The 11,140-nt window shown below is 42.2% G+C and overlaps 5 protein-coding genes and 1 pseudogene across 8 annotated transcripts; 1 reads left to right on the top strand and 5 right to left on the bottom strand.

Moving 5' to 3' along the window:
* Positions 1–446: 446 nt before the first annotated feature.
* On the bottom strand, positions 447–2,084 carry GstD11 (Glutathione S transferase D11). Of its 2 annotated transcripts, XM_017170971.3 has the most exons (4): positions 2,032–2,084; positions 1,161–1,373; positions 962–1,103; positions 447–878 (listed from the first exon to the last, which is right to left on the bottom strand). In XM_017170971.3, exons 2-4 carry the CDS (start codon positions 1,361–1,363, stop codon positions 552–554), a joined length of 672 nt encoding a protein of 223 aa, XP_017026460.2. In that variant the 5' UTR covers positions 1,364–1,373; positions 2,032–2,084; the 3' UTR covers positions 447–551. The 2 variants fall into 2 exon arrangements, with proteins under 2 accessions (XP_017026460.2, XP_070143090.1); XM_070286989.1 differs by lacking the exon at positions 2,032–2,084 and having other exon boundaries at positions 1,161–1,426.
* Positions 2,085–3,411: 1,327 nt separating this feature from the next.
* LOC108077844 (uncharacterized) lies at positions 3,412–4,428 on the top strand. Of its 2 annotated transcripts, none has more exons than XM_070287266.1 (2): positions 3,412–3,654; positions 3,725–4,428. In XM_070287266.1, the coding sequence occupies exons 1-2, from the start codon at positions 3,421–3,423 to the stop codon at positions 4,355–4,357; spliced, it is 867 nt and encodes a 288-aa protein (XP_070143367.1). In that variant the 5' UTR covers positions 3,412–3,420; the 3' UTR covers positions 4,358–4,428. The 2 variants fall into 2 exon arrangements, with proteins under 2 accessions (XP_070143367.1, XP_070143366.1); XM_070287265.1 differs by having other exon boundaries at positions 3,412–3,657.
* A 647-nt stretch (positions 4,429–5,075) lies between these two features.
* On the bottom strand, positions 5,076–6,016 carry GstD8 (Glutathione S transferase D8). Its single transcript, XM_017171376.3, has one exon. It carries the CDS (start codon positions 5,988–5,990, stop codon positions 5,346–5,348), a length of 645 nt encoding a protein of 214 aa, XP_017026865.1. The 5' UTR covers positions 5,991–6,016; the 3' UTR covers positions 5,076–5,345.
* A 749-nt stretch (positions 6,017–6,765) lies between these two features.
* On the bottom strand, positions 6,766–8,518 carry LOC108077828 (glutathione S-transferase D7-like; annotated as a pseudogene).
* Positions 8,519–9,053: 535 nt separating this feature from the next.
* On the bottom strand, positions 9,054–9,833 carry LOC108077827 (glutathione S-transferase D7-like). Its single transcript, XM_017171352.2, has one exon. The coding sequence runs from the start codon at positions 9,795–9,797 to the stop codon at positions 9,132–9,134; it is 666 nt and encodes a 221-aa protein (XP_017026841.1). The 5' UTR covers positions 9,798–9,833; the 3' UTR covers positions 9,054–9,131.
* A 311-nt stretch (positions 9,834–10,144) lies between these two features.
* LOC108077628 (glutathione S-transferase D6-like) lies at positions 10,145–11,109 on the bottom strand. Of its 2 annotated transcripts, XM_017171040.3 has the most exons (2): positions 10,847–11,109; positions 10,145–10,789 (listed from the first exon to the last, which is right to left on the bottom strand). In XM_017171040.3, the coding sequence occupies exons 1-2, from the start codon at positions 10,943–10,945 to the stop codon at positions 10,292–10,294; spliced, it is 597 nt and encodes a 198-aa protein (XP_017026529.1). In that variant the 5' UTR covers positions 10,946–11,109; the 3' UTR covers positions 10,145–10,291. The 2 variants fall into 2 exon arrangements, with proteins under 2 accessions (XP_017026529.1, XP_017026527.1); XM_017171038.3 differs by having other exon boundaries at positions 10,145–11,109.
* Positions 11,110–11,140: the final 31 nt, after the last annotated feature.

Genomic DNA, 11,140 nt, shown 5'->3' with positions numbered 1-11,140 from the left:
TTTGATTTTACAACTTATCATGTGAGTGGGTAAATATCTTACAAGTTTTTGTTTTTAAATTTACAATGAAGTTTTTTTATTGAATTTTCCATTTTTTTTTATTTGAAAATTTAGCTGAGTTGAAAATATTGTAGGTTAAAAATGTATTACCTTATCATTACAAAATAAGTCTAGATGAAGTTTAAAAGTTATTTCATTGATCAAAATATATTCAACAAGAAATATTTAAATTCCAGAAAAAAAATAATACCAGTCAAAGTCAATTCAATAACTTTTGGCAAATATTGAAGCCACGCCATATAAGGGATCTGCCTAATACATTTAAAATACATATTTAAAATACATATATTTCTTTAGAAATAGAATCAGTAAATTAAATTAGCAATCGATTCCCGTTTAGGAAATCTTCCACGCCTTGGCGATGCTTTGATGGATTAATTTTCAAGTTTTCAAGGTTGTGAGTCACAAAACAACACGTTTATTTAATACAACACTTACACAACTGATTATTTATATATTTGTCTACTGGCCTAACACCGCTCCGAAGAATATTAGGAGCCACCGGACTGGTTCATCTTGGCCTTGAACATATCCGCCAGAAGATTGGCCTTGGTAACGTTTATCTCCTCGTAGCCGAACGGTGCCATGTGATCCTTGCAGCGATCTAGCCACTGCCGGATGTGCTTATAGGGTCGAAGTTCAAATTCGAAGGCCTCCAGCTGGGAAACGGTGACCAGGAGAGTGAGATCGGCAATGGTGAAGTGTTCAGCAGCAGCGTATTGTCTTCCCTCCAGAATCGAGTTTAGCCAGCCGACAGCCTCCGTGAGCTTGGCTCGTTTTCCCTCATCTAGAGGGGCTCCTATAAACATTGTGGGGAACTGAATGAAGTAAAGCGGTAATTTAATTATGATAATTAAATGGTTAAAGTTGATTAAATATGTAATTCATATTTTATACTCACATAGTAGTCCGTGAGTCGCATGTAGAGGGTACCCAGATCAAAGTGGAGGCGCTGGTCCACCAAAGCCCGCACCCGAATATCAGTAGGATAAAGTGCATCGCTCTTACCGTAAGCGGCCACCAGATAGGCCAGGATTGCCCGACTGAAAGGCAAGAAAATTTAGTGTTAACTCAGAAAAAAGGGAGTTGATGCCACTAACCTCTCCCAGAGAACCAGGCCCTCGTCGTTCATTGTCGGAACACAGTGCTGCGGATTCATCGCCACAAAGTCCGGCTTCAATTGCTCACCCTCCAGAATATTAACGATCTTCAGCTCAAAGTCCAAGTCCAGCATCTTGGCCAGCAGCAGGATGCTCCGGCAGGGCGGACTGGGCGGCAGGTAGTATAGCACCGGCGGCGACATCTTCCCGCCTCTGAGGAGAAGACAATAGACAAATTCCGTAACAATATGCTTCGTGTCGCCCATTGGCCGAAACTGGAATGCCAACTTGGACTACATCACCCCGAGCCGTTGGCCAGTTCAGCACTACACGCAGCCCCCAAAAAAAGTTGGCGGTCAACGCAAATAATCAATGCATCGATTTTGTCCGTCTACAATGACTTAATTAATGACTATTGTTCTTGGGGCTAGCAAACAAAAAAAATTAATAAATAATAATAGGGGTGGATAATTGTGTTCTCAGATCGTAGAAAGCTCTATAAGTTGTATATTAAGCTGTTAAAATAAGTTATTAGAAAATATATATTTATTTTATTCAGAACTTAAAAAGTTACTCCTGTCAATGTATCTTTACGTGGACAGCCTAAAGGTATACTTTGGATTTTTTGTACTAAAAGTAAAGTATTGAGAGGTGTAAAATAAATAGGTACATTAATAAAATTAAAAAAGTTTAACCTTTAAAATTTTAAGTTAAAATCTTTAAAAACAAATTTAAAGGGTATGCCAGCTTTCGGTTGAATGTGGCTCTAAAATTGTATCAAGGACTAGGGCACTCGTCGCTTAATTGCAACCACTTATTTATTCATTATGGAACATGCACCGAAGGTGTTGGACCCTGGCCAGCTACTCACACAATCCTGTGCACCAGCTTGTGCTGCACCACGGCCACCGAGTCGATGTCTATGCAGTTCCCCAGTCTGCCGTCGAGTGTCGTCCTGGCCGCGTTCGCTTCCGCCGGAGCTCCGTCCTGGTGGGTCCTGCTAATGCGAATGGCGGCTCCTCGGTGGCACTGACGCTGACGCTGATGCTTCTTTGGTGGATCCTTTCCGGCGATGGAATCTCTCTCCCGGCTGTCCCAACTTGCCGACGTCGCTGTCCACGGCCGTATCCGCTGTCTGGCTTTTCCAATTTTCAGAGCATGTTGTCTCGTCTTTGGGCACATTTGTTTTCGTTTAGTTTTCATAACGAACGTTGCCAGGGACGACAGGCCGACCCACCAAAGACAGTGCTGACAAAGAGGCCTTTTCAAAAGTCGCGCAGATCCACAACAAAACGTAAATAAATAAGGGGAGATTCTCTTAACAAAAAAAGAATGACAATGAAGGTTCTTTGAAGCTAAAAGAATTTAAATGCCTACTCTAATGAATGGTTCAAGAGAAACATATAAAATTAACGAATTTTTTTAGCTTACAATTATTAAGTTGCTTTTAAGAACATTATTTAATTTATTTTAATAATAAGTACATGATAAATTGATATTCACAGACATTAAAAACATTTCTGAATAAATTCTTTAAAAATGTCAGAATAAAATTAAAATGATGTTCGTTTATAATTAAAACATTCCAAATTACATATGTAAATGCTAAACAAGTTACTGATATTTTCTCCTTTTAAAATGTTAAGCACCTTTCCAAATAAAAGGACAACTTATCAGCACTGGGCCAAGTGTTCACCTGTTCGCTAAGGTGGGGGGGATGGCAATGGTGTTGGGGTCGTGGGTGGTGCCAAAACTCGGTCAAAATGGTCCTGTTCGTGTCTAAAATTATACGTCTACATAATTTCCCAGGCTATGTATGCTCTCTGTTACCTTTTTATTGATTGCCAACAGATTTTCCAATTCAGCGCACCTGATAAAAGGAGCCGGGGAGGCTTTTGATTGGCATCACTTGAAACTCGACGTGTTTACAGCAAACATATTTCGGCAGTCATGACTTCTCGCGTGCTGGAAATTTCTTAGAGCCACTCAAGGACATGGCCGGTACAGTGGTAATTAGCCAAGGCCTAAATGCTTCAGCTGAGGAGGTCCCACGGTCATCTACCTGACAAGGGACTAGCAGGTAGGAGCCTTTGTGTGTGAAGGATTCAGGAAAAGGGACCTTAATAGGCCCGTGAATTCTTGGAAAATGTGACATAAATTGGAAATATATTTTGCAAAATGGCCGGTCAAAGCGAGCCTATAAAGGAATTGATCCTCTCTGGGTCAGGATCAGTTACTTGTGCAAGTCCCAGCGAACAAGATGTCCCTCAGACAGTGCAGATCCTATTTGCTGTTGCTCCTGCTGCTGACGATCCACGGAGCCTTTAGTGTTCCAGCTCTGGATAATCCGCCGCCAGCTGCCACACCTAATACCATCGAAGAGTCAGACAAACTGCCGGAGAGCGGGGAACCGAGCGTTGCCTCTTCCCAGGATGCAATCCTCACAAGTGGTAACGATACGAGCACGCAGGCGACAGATACCTCGGATAAAACGGTGGTGAGTTGAACCAAGAAGTTAAAAATTGTACCTAAACTAATTATTCATTTGTTATTATTTTATTTAGCAGCCCGATAATGTGGCCAGTGGCAGCAATATAGATCCCACCACTGTCTACGCTGGAGGAATTCTTCCACCTGAGCTATTCCAGCAATACCTTAATTCGTACTCAGGCTTTGGTCCTTATGCGGGCTCATATCCGGCTCCCGTGGGCGCCGCAGCACCTGGCATCTATCCATACCCAGGGGCCATTGTGATGCAGACGGGCTACGAGGGATTCCTGGTGCCGGCTAATGGAGCTGGACAGACGGACAGCACCACTGTGGTGGCGTCTACTGCTGAGTCGAGTTCCTCCTCGAATCCTTTGCTGTCATTTGCCTCCAATCTTTTGCCCACGGTCCTGCTGTCCACGGTTCTGCGCATCGCTGCCGTGGTCCTTTCCGCTGTAGGCATTATCCTCTTTGGAGGCGCCATAACCAGTGCCCTGTGCAGGATCACCCCAATCTGCGATATACCCGCCCGGGCTGTGAATATCCTTCGAACAGGAGGAGCCCAGGATGTGGGTCGCATGCTGGCTGAGGAGATGACACCAGAACGGGTGCGACGAGCCACCCAGTTTGTACAAAATGCCATCAAGAAGTATCAACAACTCCAGAACATGATAGAGGAGTCGTCGGGAGCGGCTGAGGTGACCGAATAGGGACGGCGTGATGGGATTTAGTTTAAGTGCCGCCTCGTAAATTAAGAGGAATGCAAAAAATATATTTTTAACGACGCTATAAAACGATTTTAATTTGACTGTTGCAGGGGGGTTCAAGAGTTGTAAATAGGAAACATTACTCGAATCGTAAAAATGGTTCAGAAGTTAGGTCACAACTGATAACTATCTTAATGCTTTGATTTACTTTTATACAGCAATTAATTCTTAATTAATTAATTATCTTAAAGTAAACTTATTCGAAAAGAAATGAACAAGAATAGTTGTACGAATTCCAAATTATTTTATATTTCCTTTACATTATCCATAACTTTGGTGCCGACCCCCCGACGGATTTTATGGCACACTGAGCAATTTAAAATATGTGCATTCGTAATTCGTATATGTATGTTCAATGCCAAAGGCAGCACGTTTGTTAGCTACTAAGCTAAACAATTGTTCTAATAGTGGAGCGGTCAACGGCCCAGCCCAGTCGCCGGTTTCTGGGCTTCACCTGCAATAGGCAACGAGGGGCTAAGAGGGCCCCGGGGACATACATACATGACGAGCGAAATATTCGCGTGCATTCAACTGCAGTTGGTCATTGTCGTGAGTGATTAACAGAGCTGATATATAGACACAATCTCACTTTTATACTCCAAGTCAAAGATAGTAGTAATTTGTAATAAACATATAAGACTGATTGATGAAATACCGGCGATTTATTGAGAACCTATGCAACTTGGAAATACAAATTGTTGGTTTTTATAGGTTTTATTGCCATATTTATTATCAAGAATTTAATAGTAAACAGCCAGTTGCATAAATAAAAATGTTACTTAATAGGCACGACCTATACCAACTACTCAAGAACTCTAGTGCCTTTTGTGTAGATAACATGTATTGATTAACTTTATTTATAGGAATAAAGTATAACTATATAAGGTAAAAAAGTGCTGAGGTCTCTGGCTGTTCTGATAATTTAATGCTGTTACTCTTTCTGACGGCTCTCCTCGACAAACTTCTTGATTAGCTGAACGCCCTCCCAGTTCTCCTCCCAGCCGGGAGTGACCTCCTTGGCGTTCTCGTACCACCTGGCCACATTCGCATACTGGCCAATGTCAAAGTCCACCACCTCGAAGGTGGAGACAGAGGCCAGGAGAGCAATATCCGCCACGGTGAGGCAATCGCCGGCCACATAGTCCTGACCTTCAAGGAAGGTATTCAGGTGATCGAAGGCACTGTCCACCTTCTTCATGGCCTCCGGATCGGCGGGTGCATTGTTCCTTATCTGGGGATAAATTGCCTGAACGAAGCTGTGGAACAATGTGCCCATGTCGAAGTAGAGTCGCTGATTGACCACCGCCTGCTTCTCGGGATCCTTGGGATAGAGGGAATCATCCTGGCCGTACTTTTGCACCAGATATACTAAGATGGCGCGCGATTCCCAAATGGAGAAACCATTGTCCACGAGGGTTGGGATGGTGTGCTGTGGATTCAGCTTCACGAACTCCGGTTTTAGCTGCTCTCCGTCCATGACCTTCAGGAGCTTCAGGTTCAACTCCACACCCAAGGCCTTGGCTGTCATCATGACGGAGCGACAAGGAGCTGAGCACGGATGGTAGTAAAAGTCCATGATGGATTGTTCTGCAAGTACCAAGAGTTAACGACAACTGACCCCAAGGCAGGAACTACAACGGCTTTTATAGCTAGAGCCACGAGCCCCCGAAATCATATCGATTTCCATATATAGTCATCCTGTGTCGTGTGCCTTTCCCGAATGGAACTATAGCGCTGTCAGCTTTATCGATGATAAGGTTTCAACGTCATTAGAAGCGCTTTGCTAATGGCCAGATAATGAACATATATATATATAATCGGAGTCCATGCGTGTGAAAGTAGGGGTACCATCGATTTGAATTTACTTTTAAATGTCATTAATTTTAATTGCAGTAATTACAAATTAATTATGCATAGTTCGTGGTTGTAAAAGGAGTTCAATGGCCTGCAATTTAAAGGTCAAAGTTTGGTTACTTTCTTTTACTTTGTAATTAATGAAATGACCTATAGTATCAGTTATCAGTTATAAAGGTGCAGGATATAGTATTGATTTGAATCTAATAGTAGTTTCGAATAATAAACTAAATGTGTTCTTTTGTGAACTTTCGATTAATATACGAAATATTTAGACTTAAAATTGTATTTATTTTCCAAAATTAAAATTTGATCTTTATTTTTAATATATTTAGTATTTAAACATTTCTCAATCGTAGCTGACACGATAAACTGGCTCCGGAAGTGCTCTGGCGCAGTCCGCCGGAGTCCGGTGAGCGGAACTGGAGCAGCAGTTGCTGCTGTCTGGTGCCGGATTGTCCGTTCCTGTGGTGGCTCTGGCCGAGCTCGAGGCTCCATTACTTCTTTCCTGCCCTCAGGCCCTCGGTGAACTTCTGCAACTTCTTAATGCTCGCCAAGTTCTCGTCCCAACCGGGTGTAACCCTCTGGGCGTTCTTGTACCACTTGTCTAGGTTGGGGAATTCCTTCAAATCAAACTGCACCATTTCCACCAAAGTGACAGAGGATAAAAGGAGGATGTCCGCCACGGACAGCTGGCTGCCGGCGAAGTAGTCTTGGCCGTCCAGGAAGGATTCAAGGAACCCAAAGGCAGCCTTAATCTTGTCCAGGGCGGCCTGGTCTCCCACCTGGCCGGTGCGGTAAATGGGGAAGAAGTATGAGGAAATGGCGTTGTAGAGGGTGTCCAGATCGAAGAAGAGGCGCTGGTGGATCACGGCCCGCTTCTTCGGATCCCTGGGATACAGGGGTTGCTCCCGGCTGGGATGAGAACTTGGCCGCCATCGAGCAGGCCAAGAAGTTTGTGGAAGAAAAACTGAAGGAAATTAAGTAGATTTTGCATATATTTTGTATTTTTAATAAAGATTTATTTTATTTGTATAATTTTTGCATTGTAATTATGACTTGAAGTCTGATGAGGAAAGTGTTTCTTATCGTCGTGAATATATTATGAACGGTGAACGAATACGTGTTTATACAGTAAATAACGGTAGTATTTTCTACAATCCAAGGAGATTAGGGATTATTACTTTTATTTTTTTTTTTATATATATTTATTTTATTAAATTATTATTCACAAGAACGAAAGATATGTATGGCTTTAAATTAGAACAATAACACTCGGCTATTATTAGATTGGAAAAAAAGTCGATACAAAATTGATAAGATCAATGTTGACACATTTTTCCCATGTCCTTTTTATGTGCCAATTTTCCGTACTTCAGAAATCACAAAAATTTCCCATATCTCAAAATAGATTGAAATATCTATTTCATATATGTTTAGTTCAATTACTTAAATTATCCCCAAAGTTCAGAGTTCTTTAAAACTACTTATTTCACATGGTGATGCAGATCAAACATATTTAATTTAGTTGAGCTAAAAATATATATTTTTGAGTTTGGTTGAGTTGGTTTTTGGAACGGCCTTCAAATATCTTCGCATAGTTTTAGGCACTATGAAAAAGGGGAGCTTCCATCCGTATCGTAATCTAGTACACATTTACACTTGATAGCATTCTGGGCATTCTTGTACCACTTCTCTACGTTCGGGAATGGTTTCAGGTCGAACGGAACCATTTCGAAGGTGGACACAGTGGCCAAAATAACCAGGTCAGCAACTGACAGTTGGTCACCGGCCACGTAGTCCTGGCCCTCCAGAAAGGTGTTGAGGAACCCAACGGCAGAGTTAACCTTGTCCAGAGCTTCTTGATCTCCCAGCTTGCCGGTACGGAACAGGGGGTAGAAGTACTTGGACAAGCTTTCGTACAGAGTGCCCATATCGAAATACAGCCTCTGGTTGATCAGAGCCCGTTTCTGGGGATCCTTGGGGTAGAGAGGGGAGTCCGGCTTGCCGTACTTCTCCACCAGGTAGACTACGATGGCACGCGACTCCCAAATGGCAAATCCATTGTCCACAAGAGTGGGAATGGTGTGCTGCGGGTTGATCTTCACAAACTCCGGTTTCAGCTGGTCGCCCTCCATGGTGTTAATGGCTTTGAGTTCAGTTCCACGCCCACTGCCTTGGCCGTCATCTTCACGGCACGAGTGGTCGGAGCACCAGGCATGTTGTACAGATCCATAGCGGGCATGGCGATTGCACAATCGTCTCACTGGAGCGGTAAAAGTAAACTGATTTGGCCTAGCTGTGGTCCTCTTTTTATAGCGAAAGTGCCAACGAATTTTCTGCTCCTTTATCATTATAAACAAATAAAGTTTGTCATTGTTAGAACTCAGTTTTTATGTATTTCGCAATAAAAAAAAGAGCTATCAGTATATTTTATGGGTGAAGTCTAAGCTGATATAGCTTAAACACTTATTTAACTATAAATAAAAAACCCCTAAAACTAGAATAACTATAGCGTCTTAACCTTAAATGAATTGGTCGCGTGAGTTTTTATGTATTTTTCGTAATAGCTAAACAATCATGATTAGATTGAAAACGCTCGTAGAAGTGTGTCATATGTGGCTTATCAGTTGCCAAAATCAAATTTTATTCTATTTGCGAATACCCTATAAATAATAAATATGGCTGGGAAATAATTGCCTTAGAAACAATTAAAATTACTTTCCTTAAACTAATTTAAGACTAGTTTTAAAATAATAATGCCTAGGCGTTAGTAGGCCATAAGAAAATGAAGAACAAACCATATTTTATATTACAAATTATAAATTAGGAACTTTATTTTAATCTCATAATATCATACATATTACTGCTTGGCAGCTGCCGCCGCCCTTTCCTCTATAAACTTTTTCAATTGCTTGATTCCTTCCAGATTCTCGTCCCAGCCTGGAGCAACCTTCTGGGCATTTTTGTACCACCTGTCCACGTTGGGGAATTTCTGCAGGTCAAACTGGATCATTTCGATGGTGGAGACAGTGGCCAAAATGGCAAGATCAGCCACTGTCAATTTGCTTCCAGCCACGTAATCCTGGCCCTCCAGGAAGGTATTCAGCAGCTCAAGGGCAGAGTTGAACTTGTCCAGGGACTCCTGATCACCCAGACTGCCGGTGCGGAACAGGGGGAAGATGTATTTGGCCAGGCTATCGAACAGAGTGCCCATATCGAAGTACAGCCTCTGGTTGATCAGTGCCCGCTTCTGGGGATCCTTGGGATAGAGAGGGGAGTCTGGCTTGCCGTACTTCTCCACTAGGTAGACCACGATGGCACGCGACTCCCAGATGGCAAATCCATTGTCCACAAGAGTGGGAATGGTGTGCTGCGGGTTGATCTTCACGAACTCCGGTTTTAGCTGGTCGCCCTCCATGGTGTTTATGAACTTTGAGTTCAGTTCCACGCCCACTGCCTTGGCCGTCATCTTCACGGCACGAGTGGTCGGAGCACCAGGCATGTTGTACAGATCCATAGCGGGCATGGCGATTGTGCTATTGTGTTGCTAGAGCTGAAAAAGTAAACTGATTCGGCACTAGCTGAGTTCCCCTTTATATAGCAAAGTGGCCAAGCCATTATCAGGCCCACTATGATAATGAGCTAATAGTGTTTGTCATTGTTAGAAGTCACTTTTTCGCTTGTTAGTTTTCATGAGAAAATAAACAATATTCTGTGGCTAAATTAAATGGGACTTGATAGGGAAAAGATAAGTACACATAAAGGAAAACATGCGATAGATTTAAATTACTTCATGTTTTGATGACACATTCGCCCAGGAATTCTATTAAAATAAAACAATTATACATTTAAGAGATAATTTAGAAATAATTATTAAAGATTTTCGTGTGTCTATTAGCTGCCTATAAATGTAACACATTTGAAGAACAATTTTTAATTCATATTAAATTAGAAATATTATTGTTTAAACGAAACCGTTTTCATATATGACTTGTTACATTAAATATTAACTTAAGGCAATTACTTTTTTAAGTTGGAGCACAGAAACTTTTTCACATCACACAATACTCGTAGGTCTTGAGCCCAAGCCAGAGGAACATTTTGGACATTTGTGAACCATCTGTCCACGTTGGGGAATTCCTTCAAATCAAAATCAACTACTCTGATTACGAGGACAGTTGCGAATATAACAAAGTCAGCTACGGACATCTGACTACCGGCCACGTAATCCTGACCCTCCAGGAATGTGTTGAGTAATTTAAAGGCTGCGTTGAGTTTCTCCAAGTTCTCCTCGGTTTCCTCTTTTCCATTGCGCAGGATATAGAAGTAATATTTATCAAAAGCATCGTAAAGGGTGCCCATGTCGAAGTACATTCTCTGGTTGATCACTGCACGTATCTGGGGATCCTTGGGATAGAGAGAGGAGTCCGGTTTGCCGTACTTCTCCACCAGGTAGACCACGATGGCACGGGTCTCCCAGACGACGAATCCATTGTCCACCAGTGTAGGAACGGTGCGCTGCGGGTTAATCTTTACGAACTCCGGCTTTAGATGTTCATTTTTAGTGGTATTCACGTTAATGGAGTTCAGTTCCACTCCCACAGCCTTGGCCGTCATAATGACGGCCAGACTGCCCGGCGCACCGGCCATGTTGTAGAAATCCAGAGTGGACATTGCGATGATTCCGTCTACCTCGTGGGAATGAATTGAACCAACTAATCTTGCTCTTGCCGAAAAAATGCACTTATCAAGAATATTATCTATCTGCTTGATAACATTATATTGATTGTTATCAGTCTATTAAAAGTATTAGGGTTAACTTGCTTAGGCTTAAACAAGGCATTGGGAATTTTAATTGCAAATTTTATT

Source organism: Drosophila kikkawai, chromosome 3R, assembly GCF_030179895.1.
Source record: "Drosophila kikkawai strain 14028-0561.14 chromosome 3R, DkikHiC1v2, whole genome shotgun sequence".
NCBI classification, from domain to species: domain Eukaryota; kingdom Metazoa; phylum Arthropoda; class Insecta; order Diptera; family Drosophilidae; genus Drosophila; species Drosophila kikkawai.
The sequence above is the reverse complement of the archived record's forward strand: the minus strand, read 5'-3'. Positions and strand labels throughout refer to the sequence as shown.